The sequence below is a fragment of the Chrysemys picta genome, chromosome 1, assembly GCF_011386835.1.
Source record: "Chrysemys picta bellii isolate R12L10 chromosome 1, ASM1138683v2, whole genome shotgun sequence".
NCBI lineage: Eukaryota > Metazoa > Chordata > Testudines > Emydidae > Chrysemys > Chrysemys picta.
Window position 1 is genome coordinate 27886399 of NC_088791.1, and position 22755 is coordinate 27909153.

Here is a 22755-nt window from a genome sequence, read left to right on the forward strand (position 1 = left end):
GCACTGACTCAGCAAGCTTGCGCAACCTGGGCTGGGGTAGAGGCCAAGAGGACATTGAAGAGGGTGTCCTCCTGTTCTGCCATTTTCTGCACCTCCAAGGTCAAATTCTCAGCCACCCGCCGAAGTAGAGCCTGATGTTCCTTAAAATCGTCCGGCGGGCTGGCCCTCGAGGGTCCCGCAACCGCCTCGTCCAGTGACAAGGATGACTGAGCAGCACCCAGGGTTTCATCCACCACCGGAGAAGGAGGCTTAGGGATGGGAGTAGTTTCCTCTGCCCCAACCTCTCTGGGGAGACCTGAGCCAAGATGGGAAGCACTCCCGTGGCACAGGTGATTGGGACCAGCACTGAGAGGACAACCGAAAGGAGGATTTGCGCCAACAGCAGTATGCGAGTCGCGTCGAGATCTCGATCTTGGTCTCGATGACCAAAGACAAGTTCCAGACCTGGACTGTGACTCCTGGAATCCAGGATGTGGCAGAGAGGATCGCTGCTTTGTTTCAGGCCATCAGCGGCGGCCCACTGCCCCTTGAGGGGTCTTAGAGGCTGGCTTACCCTCTTGGGGAGCCTTAGGTGAGTCCTGTGGCACCTGTGTCATCAGCAGCATGGGCGGAGACCTGTGCTCTCTCAGCGTCAGGGGAGGCTGGGAGGACGACGGTTCTGGCAGGAGTTTGAATCCCATACCACTCTCGAGAGTCAAAGGCGGATCTTTTAAGAGGCTAGTGGCTCCAACCGGAGAGGCATGAACACGTGGCTCAGGAGTGGCCTGGCCCAGGTCCCTTACTAGATGACCCCGGGCCTTCTTCCTCGGTGCCGGGGAGTTGTGCTTTTTCGTTTTCTTCTTAAACACCGGTGATGGGGAGTGGTGCTGGGTACAACCCAGTGCCAGTGGCACAGTGCGTCTAGAGGCCAAGGTGCTCGGTGCAACCTGGCAGGACGGCTCAGAAGCCGGGCGAAGGGCGTGCTCCATCAGGAGAGCTGTCATATGAATGTCACGCTCCCTCTGGGTTCTGGGATGAAAGTTCTTACAGATCCGGCACCAATCCATGACGTGCAATTCCCACAAGCACTTAAGACAGCTGCTATGGGGGTCACTCACAGGAATAGACCTGTTGCAGTCCACACAGGGCTTAAACCCGGGAGACCGGGGCATGACCCGCCTGGGGTAAAGTCCCCACTAACTTCTAACTATCAACTATACTTAACAACTACATAATTAATTACTATAAACGAACTATTTACAAAGGCCCTAAGACTTGAAGTCAGTAAGACAAGAAAAACCGCTAGCCCTTGATAAGCAAGGAAAGGCGCTCTGACTAACCACACCGGGTGGTAAGAAGGAACTCAGGGTATGTCTATACCCAGCCGCTAGTTCGGCGGCTGGCAATCGAACTTCTGGGTTCGACTTATCGCGTCTTGTCTGGACGCGATAAGTCGAACCCGGAAGTGCTCGCCGTCGACTGCGGTACTCCAGCTCGGCGAGAGGAGTACCGCGGAGTCGACTGGGGAGCCTGCCTGCCGCGTGTGGACCGAGGTAAGTTCGAACTAAGGTACTTCGAACTTCAGCTACGTTATTCATGTAGATGAAGTTGCGTACCTTAGTTCGATTTGGGGGTTTAGTGTAGACCAAGCCTGAGAGAGCATAGGGCTGGCAGTGCCTGATACACCGCCACATGAGTGCAGCACTCCAGAGGGCGCCACAGCTGACCCTACGGATACTGCTAAGGCAAAAATCTCCAACGACCGTGCACGTGGGTGCACACGCATCTAGCATGGAATGGACATGAGCAACACATCGCTCAGTGGTTTAAGCATTGGTCTGCTAAACCCAGGGTTATGAGTTCAATCCTTGAGGGGGCCATTTAGGAATCTGGGGCAAAAAAAATAGTTGGGGATTGGTCCTGCTTTGAGCAGGGGGTTGGACTAGATGACCTCCTGAGATCCCTTCCAACCCTGATATTCTATCTATACCAACAGTTACAAAAGGTAGGTAACCATTTTTTGGCTACTACTTATCACCCTATTATCCTCTAAGTGCTTTCAAATTGATTCTTTAACTGATAAAAATATAATGCAAGCCTCAGTCTTGTAAACACAACTTTTATGCTCAATGTTAAGCACATGAGTAGTCTGATTTCAATGGGACTACTCAGATGCTTAAAGTTAACATGTACATAAATATTTGCAAATCAGGCCCTAGATGATGAACCGAATAATCAATATTTTAATGATGCAATTTTTGTCAATAACCTTTAAAGTAACTATAATACCACCATTCCATTGGAAATGGTATGTTCTACCAGTAAAAGATTAACTAGTAGCTATATATTAAAAAACTAGTAGCTATATTTAAAAAAAGAAAATGAAAGAGATTCTTTTTTGTTTTCATTTTCACTGTAGAACAGTAAAAATAAAATTTCTAAAAGTATCCCTTATTTCTAGTGTATTTTAAATTATTTAGAATCATAGATTCATAGGGTTAGATGGGACCACAAGGGTAATCTGTTCTAACCCCCTGCCAAGATGCAGGATTTGTTGTGTCTAAACCATCCAAGACAGATGGCTATCTAGCCTCCTCTTGAAAACCTCCCTAGGCAATCTGCTCCAAGGTTCTTATAGTTAGGAAGTTTTTCCTGAAATTTAATCTAAATCTGCTATGTTGTAGTTTGAACCCACTGCCTCTTGTCATGTCCTCCATGACAAGAGAACTTTTCTCGATCTTTTTTATGGCAGCCTGTCAAATATTTGAAGACCGCTATCATGTCCCCGCTTAATCTCCTCTTTTCCAAACTAAACACACTCAGTTCTTTCAGCCTTTGCTCATATCGCTTGCATTCCATCCCTTTGATCATCTTTGTCACTTGCCTCTGAATCCTCTCTAGTTTCTCTACATCCTTTCTATACATTGTTGACCAATGAAGCAACAGGAGAAACTCCATGTACTTACACCTCTCAGTAGGAGACACATACCACCTTCTTCAGGAGCCAACTCGGGATCTCCCCACTGGCCTCCATCAGACAGGAGGAACATAAACTCACTACCGCTCTGGGCTGGATTTCAACGAATGATTTAGAGGTAAAAGGCTCCAGACCCTATTACCAATTCTCTAATCTATCCAGTCTTCCACATTTATTATTTCCTATCCTTACTATATTTTACTATATGGCTTTTCATCAGAATCATTACAGATTATAATTCTAGAAAGCATCATAAAGATACAGTTACCAAGTGTTTTTTATTTGTCACTCAGAATCCCTCCTATAGACAGTTACAGGAATTAAAGAACACTCCAGACAATTACATAGCCACATTTTATATTAATAAACAATTTAAAGGATGGAAACAAAATAACTGATTAGTTGATGATTCTTCCTTATCTAAAACGAGTGATTACCCCTTCTTTTTTAAGTTTCTATATATATATTACAACAGTAACACACATTGGAATCTAATAATGTTTCAACATAAATTGCTTGTTTGTTTTTAGAAAAAAATCTTTTTCTACCTACACTAATTGGATGTACTGCAGTATCTATAATAATAATAATGAAGTACAGTACACTAACTAATGCACAACATGTTTCTTAACTATGTTATTTGGAAAGGTTAGAAGAACCACAAACATTGTCCACTGTAAATAAAATTTCAACTTTTTAAAAAATATTCCTGTCTTCTGATGGTCTAGTGGGCAAGCCTGTTCATCAAGGAACAAATTTAAAATGTTTATTTATCTTTGATTCTTCATTACATTTAGAACTATTAAGCTATAGGGAAACTAGGGAAAGCAAATTACACATTGTAATACAGTGCATGACTAAATGTCACTGTGATGGTCTTAAATTTTACTTTAAAAAAAAATTAAAGAAAGCAGCTTATTTTGAAAAATGACTTCACTCTGCATACACTAAGACATGAATGTATAAAAATTAAATACTCATTTATCCCCTTCATTTTAATCTTAATTAGGAAGAATAGCCAAAAAAGGATACGTATTCCATTCATCCCTGAAATTTTGAAGTCATCAATTAACTGTACAACCATGTCTTTGTTTGGATCGTTAGGATCACTTTCACGAACCTAAGCAAAGAAAGAAGATACTGGAAACAATTCATCTTTTTAGAAGGGTAATACATTTTTTCTACTAATTTAAACAAGATTATAGAGCCTTACAAATAATGACAACGAAGTAATATCATATATTTAGAAAACAGATTTAGGGAAAATAATGATGTTCGAAAGCATTTACTTCCATTATACCTATACATAATTTACCATTATTAGTACTGAGGACTCAATATAATACTCACACATCTGAGCAACTTAATTTCATCCAAGGCTGTCTCTGTATAATGCTGGGCACTTTTTACAACTTTCATTGCAACAAACCTCTTCCCCCTTGAAAATAATAAAAACTTATTCAACAAATGACCAGAGCTGAAAGATGTTATGAAGCATACTTCAAAGGATTATATCTGGAAAATTTTGGTAATTTTACCTTAAAATTAAGGGGAAAATGCCTAAATTCTCAATAATATAGTAGTTAAAATATTTCACATAATTTAGTGCACTCTGACAGAGAATAACAATACCTTTAGAACTGTATTTTATGCATTGTTTCTACAATATTGAAATTACAGAATTATTAATATTTTAAATGGTAATGGCTTTAAAAGAGGAATTTCAATTCTATTTTACCATTTAATCGGTTTACTATTAAGGATACAGGAGGAATAAAAACATTAGCTTGCTCTCCAGCTCAAGAAAACGTGAATTCAATAAGCACTGAGAATTTGTTAAGCAAAATAAAACTTAGACTTCAACTTCTGACAAGTTTTATAAAATACATCCTTATCCAAAAGGAGAAAAACACTGTGGACAGCTCTATATACAGTTGTTTACCAAACAACAACAAAGACACAACAAAACATGTGGATAGCTTCAGCCTGTATCTAAAACAAAAGTTACTGCACCTATAACAAATCAGCATTTACTTGATTAGAAATGGAAAAAAGAAGTTTAAAGACAAATATATATATGTAGATCTCTTACTGCATATCCCAGCATAGCCAAACTGTAGAGAAGTGTCCCCATCCTAGCTTCCTAATTACATGATACCGGCCATTGAAAAGATCTCCAATTTTCACTGGATGATAGCCACCTTTCAAAAAAAAAAAAAAGAAGAAGAAGTACATTCAGAAAAATAAGCAGATACTTCTACTTACCTGTTTATTCCTTTAATACCAAACACCTTTTAAAGATGTCCTAAACTATAAATCAGGAAATTGCAATAAGTTTTTTCTACAATTACAATATTTTGCCTCAAAAATGTTCTACATCTACATTCTTTACACCCTCCCTTGTGGAAAATGTGGAGATTTCTGTATTTCTATGAAAATTATATGCCTCAGTTTACCAGCTTGATATTATTCTATATGACTGCCCAGAGTTAAATCAAAGGAAGCTGCTGGGGGAAAACAAGTAGGAGACAAAACCTCCCAAGAGATTACCAAGAGTACTCAAGAGAACTATGGGGCCATTATTATTGGAAAATGCCCTCCTGCAAGACTTGCCATTTTATTTTTCCCAGCCCCATACCTAACACCAAAGGGAACTAAACTGTTAAAGATTCCAGCCTAGAAAGGAAGGCGGGTGAGCAGGCAGCACTGGCTGGAGGGGAGTATCTGACAGAGTGGCACTGAGGCTATGTCTATACTACAAGTGTTGCAGCTATGCCGTTATAGCACGGCAGTGCAGGTGCTTCCTACATCGACAGAAAGGGGTTTCCCATCAATTCAGGCAATCCACTTCCCTGAATGCTGGTAATTCTTCCATTGACTTAGTTGTGTCTACACCAGGGGTTAGGTTGGCTTAACTATGGCATTCAGAAAGATAGCTAGGTCAATCTAAATTGTAAGTGTAGACCAGGCCGGAGAGAATGCTGCAGTGGCTGGCTGTCCAAGGCCAGGAGTAGGGGTGTCTAGGCTGAGTGGAACTTACCCAAAACTTGTAAGGAAAGAATAAAGTTAAGGTAATACTCATGTGTGTAGGCCTTATTCATTATTTTAATACAAGACTCTGACTAGTTCGTTCCTGTTGACTATTAAACAATACTTTGTTTTTAAAAGGCTGCAGTGTGTCACTGATATATTTTCTGGTCACAAAGCTCCCAAGATAGAAGACTCCTGCAGGGACCCAATTCAAATTGGATCTGCTAAAGTAGCCACAGTGAGAAAGAAGGGTTCTGAAGCCTAGTGGTTCAATCTAAGAATGGTAGAATCTTGGGACTCCCCTTAAAGTGAGGTAGAGGCCCAGGGCCTATCACTAGGAGAGCTCACCCTGTGGTTCATGACATCCCATAACTGGGAACACAATGTCTTGATTTTAAAAATGCACTGTGGTAACTAATAAAAGATGTGTCTCATTCCCAAACCTTAGATTCTTAACTCTCAAGCAACAACAGATTTTTTTTTTTTTTACAGTAGCACTCCAAATCTGGATCAGAGCAGATTTCTTCAAGAGAAAACCTAGAGCATATTTACTCAAAGGAAATACTGAAACTTTGCTATCTACTTCATATTCAAAGGTAGCAGATATCTTAGACTTCTTAAGATGGGAAGCCCTGATCCTGCACATGTCCATGCACAGTCCAAAGGCTTTGTCTATAGCAGTCACCTAATATTATTCATTTCATCATAAACATTTGGTCAACACACACACACAAATCCACTGCAAGACCAAACACCAATGGAGAAATCATCTTACAAACAAAACCAAAGAACTAGCTTGACCATTTAACTAACAGACCTAACTGTATAGCTGGAAGGCTAGAAACTGAAGATCTGGATAAATATTAACTTGCTTCCTAACAACTACAGAACTGGATTACAATCAAAGGATTCATACCAATTCTCCATAAATCTAGGTTTAAACTACTAGTTAGATGAAATAAAGAAAGACAGATCTCAAGAGACATATGCAGGATAGTGGAAAAGGGAGGAAAGAGCAATACCACTTCCTATTCCTAAAAGGGTTTGCATTTCTGAGAAGAATTAAATCTGTTGACCTGACAGCCAAGATTACGTACATCTCTAACACACAACTTACTAAATCATTTCTTTTCTTATGCACACTTCATCTGTTGCATGCAAAATTTGAGAAGTATGAAATATTATTCCCTGCGCAATCATTCTCTTGGCAAAAGATACAATTTTCCTCACTGAAGTTTTAGAAGCTGAAAATATTTAAGACTCAGTTTTAGCACCTTTAAGTTACACAGCAAATCTTTGTAATTAAACAGGACAAAATGAAAAATGTCTGAAATATCTTACACCTTCCCTAATAGTCATCAAACATACCAAGGAACACAAATGGGTGCCCATTTTAACGTTTCTTTACACTACTAAAGTGGTATAAATGGGTCCTACTGTGATTATATGACTCAAAATCATTCTTCTCCCTAAATAAGATATGTGGTACACAGTATTTTGGACCTTATGAGGCACCAACAGATGTGTCTCATGGACAGATAAACTGCCAGAGTCTCATTCAATTCAGGACTGTTCTCTTTTAGTAAAGGATCACATTATTAGAATACTGCCAGTTTCATATAAAAATTTATTTATATTACCACTACATCACCCCCAAAACTACTGCTGTAATAGAATTCCAAATGCTCTGTTTCTCTGGGTGCATTTTTCACAGCACCTTTTTCTGTTGCCCTAGGCCCCAATCCTGCAGACTTGCACAGGGGTAACTTTACTCATGAGAGTAGTCAATGACACCACCCACATATGCAAAGTTATTCCTGTTCATGCTTGAAGCAGTGGGGTGCTAATTTGCAGTTCTGAAGCACCAGGTAACACCAGTACTAGGAAAAAGGCATTTTAAATATTGGTGTCTACTCCTTTGCTGTGATTAGTGGGATGTATTTCAATGCTTCATAGCACAAAAAAAGGTTATTTAGAAAGCAATAGGCAAGTGAGTTATAAACAAACATTCATACAGAATTAGGAGGTATGATTGGGGTGTTCACCCCACGCTCGCCCAGAAGGGGTTAATGGAGGCCAGATGGCCAAATAACCTATTAGGCTGAAGTCTGAGAGGAAAGCCCTAATTAGAGGAAGCTCCTCTGTGTGGGTACAGATGGGGCTTCCATAAAGCCAGGGAGCTGAGAGCAGGAAGGTAGTCTGCAGTCACTTCCTGGGAGAAGGGGGTGTGTTTGGGGGCTACAGAGACAAGTAGCCCACATTTGCTCCCTGGGAAGAGGCAGTAGAGAGGCTGACTTCCTGGAGGATAGGAAGCAGCCCAGGGTATAAGCAGCAAGGTTGGCAACTGAACAGACCTTGGCTGCATGTTGTAGGGTTCCTGGGCTGGAACCCTGGAGTAGAGAGTTGGCCCGGATTCCCCTTCCTGCCACTGGGAAAGTGGCACCAGCAGGACAGTGAACTGCCCGGGTCACTGCAGGAGTGACAGAGACTCTGAAAGCCTATACTCTGGAAGGGGGTAATGCTGAGTGACCTGGCCAGAGGGCCGAGTCACAAAAAGGATACTGCAGTTCCTGGAGTGAGAGAGGGCTACAGACCAGAGGGAAAGACAGAGTGACAGCGTGTGACCCCGGGAAAGGGCGTCGATCTCGTGAGCTAATCCCAAGAGCGGCCAGAAGGAGGTACAAGCATAGCAGTGAATGGGGCACCCCATCACGGGGGGGGGGGGGGTGTTAATGAAATTGTGTACTTTTGGGTGATACAAACACCAGGATTTGTAAATATTCAGTGTATAAGTAGTACTGCTCAGATCATAACAAAAGCTGTGTTGTGCTTTTCAGTTCTCCACAGAAAATAATGATGTTTCTGATGCAACTGCTGAACGCATGAGAGAGAGAGAGAGAGAAAATAAGAGAGATCATTATTCCTTAATGTATTCCTTAATGCTCTTGAATGTATTGGTAATCGTAGCTGATGAATTCCACTGCTGTGTAGGGAATTATCCCCTTTGTGAACCGAATGAATGGGAGACATCTCTGGAGAAGAAACTAGAAAATCAGAGAGGCAAAGTATTCCAACTGATGATGGTCTCTTGAGAGTAATCTCCAAATGTTTAAGGTTTTTCAGAAATAGGAGAATAATAGCATCATGGTTCATATATGCCTTCACAAATCAGGCAGTTGGAATTTTGAGATTTAATTACATTTCTAGACAAGTGGATATTTAAACAGACCTGATCTAAAACCCACTGAAGTCAAGGAGAGTCTTTCCACTGATTTCACTGGGCTTTGAATCAAGTCTTCAGGGAACAGTGACTGATCTAATTAAATCAATTTCTTGCACACAAAAGAAGTTCCCCCCTTTAATGATATCACATCAACTAATGACCATGACCTCATAGAAAAATGTAAGAGGCCTAACTTAACTATACATATATATTAGGAACAAGTAGGCTAGTCATGGTATTCTATGAACTTTGTGCGCGCTATTACTTTCATTTTTTTTGTCTACTTCTTTAATTTCCATCAGTAGATACTTTTAGAAATGCTTTTCTGCCTCTTAGGTTATTTAATCAGAGAAGATAATGAGCTCCAATTCTATACTGATGGCCTAGGAGTACAGTAAGGCTCGTCAGGTTGATAACTGCACTCTTACACTTTAGGTTGCTAGTTCAAATCAATCCTAGCCTAGAGACTGAAAAAATCATTACCACCTGAGAGATGTTTGCTGGCCAATGTGAAATGAGCTAGAGACCCAAGTGAAGTTCTTAGTAGAAGCATTAACAATAAAATCAGTTAGGTACTGACTACGCACATTTGTTGGCACAGTTAATAGAGGTTCAAGTGTTTAATGTGTATGGAAGTCGAATTACCTGCTCAGTCCTCAAAGCAGCCCCACCTTGGGATTTCAGATCAAGGTTGATTTACTGGCAAAGTATGGTAATGTTTCACTGAAAAATTAATGAGGAGTCTCAGATGGTTTTGAGGATGGAGTTAAGAGAAGAAGAGACACACTAATGGAACATGGTAAGTTCCAATTTTTATATTCCTCCCCCTTAATGTAAGGTACGGGAAGATTAACAGAAACAGAAAAGGTAGCAAAAGGTGAATATGTGATGCTTGCAGACCAGGTCATGTCAGAGACTATTCTCACTTGTGTATTAGTATAGATCAAAGCGATTAGTGTTTTGGGTGTTTAAACTTCATAAAACTAATGGGATGTTACAGGCATTGTTTTCACTTATCTGTTCCCGTTATAATGTAATAGCAAACATTTAGATTACGTATATCCCTGTAACTAAATAACTCATCAGACATCAAAGAAGCCTTGGGGAATGCTAATGAAGAACTATCAGAAAAGGTGCTAATTCCAAAGCAAATGGCCACTGTGGTGATGACTGAGGTCAGAGATTCAAAGTGCATTCCTCACCCATTGTCATCAAAGGAAAAGCCCACGCGGGTAGAGACACTGTCAGCTGGTCTTCTGACAGAAGAAGATATAAGAATGGATTCCAAGAAAGATCCTTCATCTCTGAACTGTTTGGACTTTTACAGGGAAGTGTGCCAGATGCAAACTGGAGATCCAAAAGACAATCTGGGTACCTTGAAAGACTTTTGGGGAACTGGCAGTTTATTACATCACTGCCACCATTTGGAGTTACAAACGGTGACTCACCTGTGCACATATTTTACCTGCTTTAATCTCTCAATAACTCTCATTCTTTTTTCTTAGCTAATAAACCCTTAGTTAGTTTATTATAGAATTGGCTGCCAGCATTGTCTTTGGTGTAAGATCCAGAGTACCAATTGATCTGGGGTAAGTGACTGGTCTCTTGGGATTGAGAGAAACCTGATGTGTGATTTTTGCTTTAAGTGACTATTATCGCAAAATAGGCTAGAGAGTCTAAGGGGACTGTCTGTGACTCCATGGTAAGACTGGTATAGTGATCCAGGAGTTCACATTTGTTACTGGCGTGGTAAAATCTAATTATAAAATAAACCACTAGTTAGGGATGTCTGCCCTTGTTTTCTGACAGTCTGCCTTAAGGTAGGCACTCACAGTTGTGAGCCACTCCAGACAGCATGACAGAATACATATTCTCAAACTAATACAATTACTTACAAACAAGCTAGGAATCAATATAAGCAAAAGCAGACTTTGAGGTTCCTCAGCAAAATTACCTCCTCCAGGCTCGATTCCCTGTGCAGAGACATATTCTTCTCAATCTCCAAACACAGAGTGAGTGGAGAACAAAAGAGAAATGTATTTTTATAGGGCTCCATGTCACACCACACAGTCCATTCAGTCAGGTTCTTATACATAAGATGTTATAAAGGTGTTGTTCCTTGCAATTCAGTCCCAACACACTAAAAGAAAAGTTACTTGTAACTAAAGCTACGATTTAATCACAGGTATTTTTAGTAAAAGGCATGGACAGGTCACAGGCAAGAAACAAAAAATCATGGCCCATGACCTTTCCATGACTTATACTATAAATACCCCTGATTGAAGCTTGGGGAGAGGGGGTGAGCCCGGGGGCCCATGGCATCAACTGCGAGGGGGGAGCCCCAGGGGCCCTGCCGCCGCTCCAGCTGCCTTGGGACTGCTGCCGGGAGCCACCAAGCTGTGGCTGCTCCCGCTGCCCCCGACTGCTACTCAGTCGGCCAGCTGCACCAGCCACTGCTTGGGTGATCCTCAGGGCCAGCTGCTTTGGGCGGTTCTGGAGTCAGCCACTCCGGCCGCTGCAGAAATCAGGAAGGTCGCAGGAGGAAGTCACAGAATCCGTGACTTCCACAACCTCCCCATGACAAACACGGAGCCCTACTTATAACTAATACTTCAAAGATATTGGTGTGACTGAGCCACACTGTCAGGGTGCTGGCACTCAGTCAGCTGGTCCAAAACTTTTGGGAAATCTGGATCTCTTGGAGCCAGGTAAGCACCATCATCACTGAACCAAACATTTGGGACCAAAGCCCTTGCCACCCTCAATGTCATTCCACAAAATCAGAGTTCCAAAACTAAGTAGACCATGGAAGCTGCCTTAAGGATGTGGAAAGAGCCTTTAATCTTTCAGGTTTCAGAGTAGCAGCCGTGTTAGTCTGTATCCGCAAAAAGAACAGGAGTACTTGTGGCACCTTAGAGACTAACAAATTTATTAGAGCATAAGCTTTCGTGGACTACAGCCCACTTCTTCGGATGCATATAGAGTGGAATAAATATTGAGGAGGTATATATACACACATACAGAGAGCATAAACAGGTGGGAGTTGTCTTACCAACTCTGAGAGGCCAATTAAGTAAGAGAAAAAAAACTTTTGAAGTGATAATCAAGATAGCCCAGTACAGACAGTTTGATAAGAAGTGTGAGAATACTTACAAGGGGAGATAGATTCAATGTTTGTAATTCAGGATTGAATAAGGACTGGGAATGGCTGAGCCATTACAAACATTGAATCTATCTCCCCTTGTAAGTATTCTCACACTTCTTATCAAACTGTCTGTACTGGGCTATCTTGATTATCACTTTAAAAGGTTTTTTTTTTTCTTTTCTTTTTCCCTCTTACTTAATTGGTCTCTCAGAGTTGGTAAGACAACTCCCACCTGTTTATGCTCTCTGTATGTGTGGATATATATCTCCTCAATATTTATTCCACTCTATATGCATCCGAAGAAGTGGGCTGTAGTCCACGAAAGCTTATGCTCTAATAAATTTGTTAGTCTCTAAGGTGCCACAAGTACTCCTGTTCTTTTAATCTTTCAGGAACACCTGTAAGAAGTTTTAATACAATGTCTAATCCATTTTAAATGTCTGGCTGAGACAAACAACCCTATTGATTTATTACCATAGGTCACAAAATATCAACTGATAGCTGACTTCTGGAAGACTTTTGACTTAACTAGATATTTAGGAACTTATGTGATCTAGTGTCCCCACATAGATTATGACATTTTGGAAAGAAAACTGGAAACAGAGACTAATACAATGTTTCCGATTAAACAGAGTTACTATGTCAGGAAGGAATTTTGGGCCAGGACACAAGATCACTTTGTTTCTATGAAATACTGTTAAAAAAATTAAAACTACAAAACCTGGAACTCATTCACTTATGTCTGGTATTATGGAAAAAGTCATCTCCGGGGACAGATATGATAATTTTGCAAGATATGTAATTTTCAATAACAAACAGTGTTTTGATTATTCAATTTTCTTTTCCCTGCACTTCAGATATGACCTGATTTTAATGGTTGCTTCCACAGTATCTGAACTAGGCTCAAGATTTTAAGCCATCTGAAGGTTTAGAATCCCATAGATTAGTATAATTTTTGATACCTATAAATACTAGTTTGTATAATAGCTAAGAAATCAAACTTTTTCCATGCTAGGAAATAGGAACTTTAAAATTATAGTCCACCAAGGTACATGCTTGCATGAAAAATTATGAACCACAATGACATATTAGCCTAGATCTACGACTCTTGGATATGGAATGACAGGTTTAGTCAATTTTTATAATGCTTTTTTGTTGTGGCATCTGATGATTGTTAGCCATTTCTCCAAAAATACAGTGTAATTTTTGTATTTCTATTTGTTCTCAAAGGTCAAGTTCCTTTACTACTTTTGAGCAGTCTGAACTCTCTTACTGGATAAATTTAAAGTCTAAGTGAATATTCAGAAATGGAGATATCAAATCTCTTACAAATTTAAGTTATGGGACTTTTTTGAAAAACAGGATGCTGAGGCAGTTAACTGAACAACTGAGTTAAATACACTCATCTTCTAGGAATGAGATAGTTCACTTATGCTATCTAGAAAGAAATCTGGTATTCTTTTTCCTTCCTGTCTATTTGTGAAAATCTATGTACCCAAAATGTGATCCCAAAGGAAGCCAAATGCAGCTCAACAGAGGTAAAATTAGCATTCTCCAGGACTAACATTTATATCAAATCATCCAACCAAAGGAAACTTTCTTTGTAAGTACAGTTATTCTGATAAGAAAACATTTATTTTTCCAGCAGATACAGATAAAACTAAACTCCCAACAAGAAAATGGAAAGGATCCCAATTACTTCAGTAGGAATAGGATCAAGCCCTAAAGATATTAGATATGTTTTGGAACCACTCTATTTGATACACAGATGAATATTTAGAATGAGCTTTTACTTTTTATATAATTTATTTATGGCCAAACTGGTTTAATTACATTCTCTTTACCATTTAACTCTCCCTCTCCCTTTTTTGGAATTAATGAAGAACTTATTTCCATCATGGTGAATTCAGAATAACACCAATATTAGTTATTTAGATTATTTCCCACATCTTGCAATACTGCTTTAACTTAGTCAGAGTAGGTTCTTAACTGTTATGAACTGTATTAGCACAGGATCAAATGTTGTATGATGTATATGTATTGACATGGCTGCATTGTCATGATATGCTGTTAAAACATACTTTTTTATTATAAAACAAAAATCAATAAAATGCTAGCTAAAATATGAGGTTACCTGAAAAAGAAAGCTAATAACATGGAAGGGCGACATTAAAAATGAGAACTCAATCTAAGGCAGCATGTGAAAAGATGCATTTTTTTTTAGCCAAAAGTTAAAATAGCAAGCAAAGATTTGCACATTCATATGCCATTGTGAATAGATAACGGGACAAATAAGTGGGTCATCGATAGGTTTATAGTTATCAGGCTATACCATTACGAAGTAAGCAAACATTGTGGAAGTTAAATATCCTTAAAAAGCATTTTAAGTACAGCACATTTAAGCTAGGTACATTTAAATTATATTAAGTGCTTGAATACAATTGCTAGAAGTCTAAATACTAAGATGGGTGAACGGGGAGTGCCTAGTATTCAATGAAGATATTGAATATAATAGTGATCACAGAAACTCAGTGGAACAATGATAATCAATGGGGCACGGTAATACCAAGGTACAAACTATATAGGAATGATCGAATAGGTCATGCTGGTGAGGGAGTGGCAGAGCATGTGAAAGAAAGCATAACGTCAAATATAGTACAAATCTTAAATTAATCAAACTGTACCACAAAATCTCTATGGATAGAAAGTCCATGCTTGAATAATGAGGATAACAGTAGGAATATGCTACTGACCACTTGACCAGGATGGTGATGGTGATTATGAAATGTTCAGGGAGATTAGAGAGGCTACAAAAACAGAAAACCTAATAATAATGGGGGATTTCAACTATCCCCATATTGACTGGGTACATATCACCTCAAGATTGGATGCAGATATAAAATGTATAGATACCATTAATGACTGCTTCATGGAGCAGCTAGTCCTTGAACCCACAAAAAGCAAGTTTTGATAAAGTCCTAAGTGGCGCACAAGATCTGATCCAAGAGGTGAATATATCTGAACTGCCCAGTAATAGCAACCATAATGTAATTAAATTTAACTCCCGGGGGTGGGGGTGGGGGTAAAAATACCACAGAAACCCAACAAAGTAGCATTTAACTTCAAAAAGGGGAACTATACAAAAATGAGGAAGCTAGTTAAACAGGAATTAAGACAAACAGTCACAAGAGTGAAATGCCTGCAAAATGCATGGAAAATTAACCATAATAGATGTTCAAACTAAATTATAACCCAAGAAAGAAAAAACAGCAAGAGGTCCAGAAAACTGCCACCATTGCTAAACAACAATGTAAAAGAGGTGGTTAGAGACAATAAGACATCCTTTAAAAACTGGAAGTTGAATCCTTCTGAGGAAAGTAGAAGGGAGCATAAACTCTGGCAAGACAAGTGTAAAAATAAAATCAGGCAAGCCAAAAAAGAATGTGAAGAGCAACTAGTAAAAGACACAAAAACTAAACAGCAAAAAAAATTTTTTTAAGTACATAAGAAGTAGGAAGCCTGCCAAACAATCAGTGGGGCCACTGGATGATCTAGATGCTAAAAGGGCACTCAAGGAAGACAAGGCCGTTGTGGAGAAGCTAAATTAAGTCTTTGCATTGGTCTTCACTGCAGAGGATGTGACGGAGATTCCCAAACCTCAGCCATTTTTTTTAGGTGACAAATCTGAGGAACTTTCCCTGGCTGATTTGGAGATAGTAGTCACAGTTTCAGAGGGAATAGCATCTAGTTCTTCTAAAAAGGAATGGTGGTCATCAAGATATAGAGCATTAAGGTTTGAAGTGAAATAAAGTTGGTTAAAAAAAATGGAGGGTCCTGTGGCACCTTTAAGACTAACAGAAGTATTGGAGCATAAGCTTTTGTGGGTGAATGCCCACTTCATCAGACACAAGTAATGGAAATTTCCAGAGGCAGGTATAATTCAGTATGGAGATAACGAGGTTAGTTCAATCAGGGAGGGTGAGGTGCTCTGCTAGCACTTGAGGTGTGAACACCACGGGAGGAGAAACTGCTTCTGTAGTTGGATAGCCATTCACAGTCTTTGTTTAATCCTGATCTGATGGTGTCAAATTTGCAAATGAACTGGAGTTCAGCAGTTTCTCTTTGGAGTCTGGTTCTGAAGTTTTTTTGCTGTAAGATGGCTACCTTAACATCTGCTATTGTGTGGCCAGGGAGGTTGAAGTGTTCTCCTACAGGTTTTTGTATATTGCCATTCCTGATATCTGACTTGTGTCCATTTATCCTCTTGCGTAGTGACTGTCCAGTTTGGCCAATGTACATAGCAGAGGGGCATTGCTGGCACATGATGGCATATATAACATAAAATAAGACAGGAGATCTATGTTACACACTTGATGGCATATATAACAAAATAAGACAGGAGATCTACATTACACACTTCACCTCTCTACAGAGGAAAAAGGGCCGTAAGCTGTCTAAAATCCTACCTGCCACATGGGGCCACAACAGGGGTACCCCTAACTCACCCAGCAATATCGTCAATTTATCCAGCTACACACTCAACCCAGCAGAAGAGTCTGTCCTATCTCGGGGATCTCTTTTTGCCCCAGCATCCCCACGAACATGATACAGTTCTGTGGTGATCTGGAAGTCTACTTTCGCCGCCTCCGACTCAAAGAATACTTCCAAGATAACACTGAACAGCGCACTGATACACAGATACCCTCCCACCAACAACACAGGAAGAAGAACTCCACATGGACTCCTCCTGAGGTTCGAAATGACAGTCTGGACCTATACATAGAATGCTTCCGCCGACATGCACAGGCAGAAATTGTGGAAAAACAACATCGCTTGTCTCATAACCTAAGTCGTGCAGAACGCAATGCCATCCACAGCCTCAGAAACCACCCTGACATTATCATCAAAGAGGCTGATAAAGGAGGTGGTGTTGTCATCATGAACAGGTCTGACTACCAGAAGGAGGCTGCCAGACAACTCTCCAATACCAAATTCTACAGGCCACTTTCCTCAGATCCCACTGAGGAATACACTAAGAAACTGCACCATCTACTCAGGACACTCCCTACACTAACACAGGAACAAATCAACATACCCTTAGAGCCCCGACCGGGGTTATTCTATCTACTACCCAAGATCCACAAACCTGGAAATCCTGGACGCCCCATCATCTCGGGCATTGGCACTCTCACTGAAGGACTGTCTGGATATGTGGACTCCCTACTCAGACCCTACGCCACCAGCACTCCCAGCTATCTCCGTGACACCACTGATTTCCTGAGAAAACTACAATGCATTGGTGACCTCCCAGAAAACACCATCCTAGCCACCATGGATGTAGAGGCTCTCTACACAAACATCCCACATACAGATGGAATACGTTATCTCCATACTGATTTATACCTGCCTCTGGAAATTTCCATTACTTGCGTCTGATGAAGTGGGCATTCACCCACGAAAGCTTATGCTCCAATACTTCCTTTAGTCTTAAAGGTGCCACAGGACCCTCTGTTGCTTTTTACAGATTCAGACTAACACAGCTACCCCTCTGATACTTAAAAAAAAATGGTATCTTTGGAGCTTAAAGAACCCCTCCATCCCATGAAAAGCCTGGTATTTGGAATATTTTTGTAAGAGTAATTAGTGTGGCATTTACTAAACTACACAAAAACTGGATTGGGTTTTTAAATAAAACTGCATAATTTTACTGTACAACTGGTAGAATTAGAGCAAGATTGACAGCAACCAAAACACACCTTCAACAATTACAAGACTTTACTCTGGCCTTATCCAAATTTAAAGAATATTTTTTAGAAATTCTTTAGTGTATGGAATGCTCTGACAAAATTATGCGCCTATGTGATGTAACATGCATAACACTAAGAACAGGCGTTCTCATGGGGCAACAGATCTGCACTTTTTTGATTGCTCCTGGTTCACATTAACGTTTTTTGCTCAACATTTACTTGTCTTTCACTTGTCTTGAGTTTATCTGCATTCTCCACTAAAATAATGTTTCGTACTTTACCAGATTCCCAGTGATGCCCCAAGATATGGTTCCAAGACTCCCTGCAGAAGTTGGGGCAATTGGACTAGCTGATGATCTAATTAGCCCATGCACATCGTAAATCAGGCAGAATAGCAGAATAAGAAAGGTATGAATAAAGTTTCCATATAATGTACAAGGACAGGATCAGAAGATTTCCAGTGAGTGAATGTGAGTCTCAATGGTGCAGAGAAGTTAGAGGGAAGAATCAGAGAAATAAATTCTATTCTAAGTATAGGTTATTATATCATTATATCATCCCAGTTACCAAACTATTTAAAAACCTCGCAGAGTTAAAAAATAATGTGTCTAATGTTGGTCCAAAAATGTTCTCTCCATTCCTTTGCCTAGGGGAAAGTAAAATAAATAAAAGTGATAAGCATTGCATAGACAGAAAATGGTGACTTTTGTGGCCATTCTTAGGCTTGGTCTACACTTAAAAATTAGATCAACATAATTACGTTGCTCAGGTGTGTGGGGAAAAAAAGCACTCCCTGAGCGACACAGTTATGCCAAACTAATCCCCTGTATAGATGAAGCTAAGTCAACAGAAGAATGTTTCCATCGACTTAGAGCTACCATCAATCAGGGAGGTGGTGCTCCCACACCAACATATAGGCAGCATCTATACTACAGGGTTATGCCAACATAGCTACGGTGACATAGCAATGCCTGTATAGTCTCTCTAGTGTAGACATACCCTTGGTTCTTGCAGGAGTGAATTCCATAATCTAGGACCAGCACTAAGAAAACTCTGTCTCTACCACACAAAAGCATAAGCTTCACTCTAAAAGAAGACCATTCAAGTGGCTCTTGAGGACCAAAGTTGTCAAGGGCTATATAGATGTTTACTATTTAACATTCAACTTTTTATATAGTGCTTAATTACACAAACCTTTGCAATAATCTGCAGGGTCTTCTTGCTCCTCATCATCAGATCCCAGAATCTCCTCCTCTGGTTCTGGTGGTGCTGGCTCTGGCAGGGGCGGAGGTGGGGGCGGAGGTGGAGGTGGTGGTGCAGATGGAGCTTTCTGTTGAGGCTCTGGCCTGAAAATGAAAAGAAAGTACATTAACTGAGAAGCTTGGTCAGGATGCTAATTGAGGGTTTAGCCACAAAATCCATCTTTCAAATTTTAGTGAAATACATCTCATTTATTTTCCCACAGTTATTCTTTATATTATCTGGTAATGCCCCAGGTATTTACAAAAATGTATGTAGGTAAAGCTGGCAAGACGAGATATAGCTTTCACATGAAGGTAAACCATTACACTGAAACATCTCATAAAAGGTTTATAGTATCAGGAATAATTAGACATATAAAAATATTACAAATTCCTAACCAATACATGAAATACTGCACATATGCTTTTAGAGTCTGAAGTACTTGGAATCAAGAAAGAATATTCCTCAAAGATGACCAACGTGGACAAGTTATACCAAGTCTCCTCTGTGACAGCAAACAAAGAAGTTTCAAGAACATATTGCAGGGAGCAATCCTCCAACGGCTATTGAAATAAACTAGATGACTCAATAGGCTTTTTTCATATCTAATTTCTATCAGTAATGTAGAAAATCACCTCAATATGGAAGGAGCGAGTAGTAGTAAATAGGAAGAAAAGTCTAAGCTTTTTAGCTAGCCTTTGCTCAAAATATGCAATGGAATCGATCAATGGAAACACACAGATTTTTACCAAATATGTTTTTGAAATAGTGAATTGTTAAAGACATTTTGTACTCTGATAAATATTCTGGCTTCTGAAGATAAGAGATATCCTATAAGTGAGATGTCTTCTTGGTTTAGCTATTTAGAATACATTTCATATACGATAATTAGAATAATTACAATTAGTATTTTGAAGCTCAGAGTTTTGTCAGATTTTCACATTTTGGTTTTCACCAGTTATACACGTAAGAAAAAGAGGACATTTAGGTACCTATCTGCTAAACATTTTTTTCTTTTCTCTCAAATAGGTTGATGTTGTGGGGGCGGAGGGGGGGTTGTATTCATACTTACAAGTATACAGAAAATCTTATTTGCAGGAAAAGAGATCAGTAATATATCGTAGTGCTGTAGGCAAGGTTGATCTCAGCCTTACATCATCAGCATAACTATCTATGCTTATTTTCACATCTACTGCAAATCCCAGCTCTCTGAAAGATCTCATTTAAATTACCAGTATCTCTCCATTAAAACCACAACAATTGAGGACAGGAAAATACATTGGTGTAACATGTTAACTTTTCAACTCTGGAAATCTAAATTCAAATACTGCTCCTTGATCATGACAAAAAATTATTTAGGTGGATTTACCTCAGTCCTACATATATCCATATAACAACACATACCCTTCCACTTTTTTGCACAACATACAGTCTGTTTGGGAAAATACAGCAAGGTACAGTTGGTCAGAAATAAGTTTCCTTGGCAATATGGGGCAGCCTGCACACCAGCTGCTATGCCTTTGCTCTAAGCAATATTAGAACTTGCATGAGTATCAAATTTATCCCTCCTCCACCTCCTCCAGAAACAAATGGAAGAAGTGTAATTACATTCTGAGTAAATTCTGAGATTTAGAAAGACAATTTTGAATATCTTTCATCATCTTTTTTGCTAAGCTATAGACAGGAATAAACAATTATAAAAAATTAAAGATTTGAATGGGAGAGAATAGAAACAGGGGAAGGAAAAACGCATGCATAAGTCATATAGCTAGAGTCCTGCGTGAATATAAAATTTGTATCTGCATCCAATCGATGATCTTCAAACATGGTCTGCGGATATAAAGCAGATATCCGCAGATTTGCAAGGCTCTACATATAGCAATTGTGTTTCTAAATATTTCTTTCAAGGAATTGGATTAATTTTTATTCCTTTTATTCTTCCTTTTTTGTTAGTGTCATTCATCTCTGTACTGCCATTTTTGACTGAAAGAAAACTGAATTTGGTCTCACAAAAACAGCCTCAGCCCAATCACCATCAATCTTACTACAAGATCAATTAATGGACCTGAAATCTACCATCTCCAAAAGCTTGGATTTATTACATAAATGAACAGATAGCATTCAAGCCCAGCTGGATGTTGACAAAAAGCTCTAATCCATTTTTAAAAAGAATTCACAGTGTAAAGCTCCATGTCACAAACCTTGAAACTTCATCTTCTGGACATGAGGCCATTTTGGATACCGTGGTCAAGGACTGTAAACAGTTCAACATTAAGACTGATGAGCTAGAAAACAAATGCACAATCATGAACTTGCACTTGGTTGGCATACCTGAAAACAGTGAGTCAGGTAACAAGGGTATATTTCTGAATGTTTGGAATCATCATATTGGATTATATGACTTTAGAAACTACAGTAACTAACTTCAACCATGAGATTCTACATTGGATAATGTTTCAGAGAGTGTGGCAATAATAGCCAGCTAGAATATATTCCATCACCCCTTACTCCCCTCACTACCACCACCAAAGAATATTTTCACCAGACACCTATGCCAAGGGGCAAGTAGAGCAGAGTGTTGGGTGCAGAGGGAAAGTGTGTTTGGGGAAGGCGATAGGTGAGAGAAGGAGGAGAGAAAGGGTGGGGGGGCAGGTATGAAGTGGGCAGTAGAGTGGAGAGGGTGGTGGGGGAGAAGGATCGGAGCAGCTGTGAGGTCAGGAGTGGAGGACAGGGTTCTGGCACTATAAAATTTAGCAATACATTATTCACTAAACCCTCTCTCTGAAGGAGAGAACTGTGCAAGATGCTAAAGCTACCATGAATCTACAGTGATTTAGTAGCAAGGAGCTACTGTTCTGTTTCTGCACCAGATATTGACAGTACTTAAGGGAGAACTGGGAGTTATCTCAGAAATAGGACTCTAACTTTTCATTACCCATCTTGAAGTAAACAACAAGGGATATCAATAACCTCTCTCCAAAGGCCCAAAGTAGTCCACACTTTTAGAATTTGAAAAAGCAGATATTTCTGGAGAAATAGTCTAACAAAATGAAGCTTCATTTGAGACTTTTCCAACTTACTATATTTGATTTGTTTAAAGAAGAGATTTTTTTTTCTGTTGCAATCCTTGTTATATTTGCTAGCTGGGAATTCAGGGATAGGTTGTTCTTACTGACCTTTGTGTATGTTATATTAGCAATCGTTGGAACAAGGAAGGATGGAAGGAGGATTCTTGAAATAGTTTCTTATCTGGCTATTTAGCATTTTACTTACAAGGTATAAAGTGTTGATTTAAAATTAGAGAGTTCTGTTTTGTCCATGGAGCCTGTAAGACTGACATCTCTGGAAAGGTTAAATTTATTTGCTGCCTGAGAAGAGGATGGGGAAAGACAACACCTGGGTGATTAGCTAT

General features: G+C 39.6%; 1 protein-coding gene across 16 annotated transcripts in view; it reads right to left on the reverse strand.

The window, feature by feature from the left end:
* SRPK2 (SRSF protein kinase 2) overlaps window positions 1–22755 on the reverse strand; it is a 255110-nt gene that overhangs the window by 75553 nt on the left and 156802 nt on the right. For 11 of the 16 annotated variants that reach the window (XM_065559775.1, XM_065559727.1, XM_065559633.1 and 8 more), the window contains 5 exons: window positions 21545–21628; window positions 19296–19447; window positions 5049–5157; window positions 4307–4394; window positions 3989–4076 (listed from right to left, as the gene is read on the reverse strand). In XM_065559775.1, the coding sequence (XP_065415847.1) occupies window positions 3989–4076; window positions 4307–4394; window positions 5049–5157; window positions 19296–19447; window positions 21545–21628 (521 nt within the window). Of the gene's footprint in view, window positions 1–3988; window positions 4077–4306; window positions 4395–5048; window positions 5158–19295; window positions 19448–21544; window positions 21629–22616; window positions 22707–22755 lie in introns of those variants that run through there. The other 5 variants (XM_065559685.1, XM_065560123.1, XM_065560212.1 and 2 more) reach the window with 2 other exon arrangements.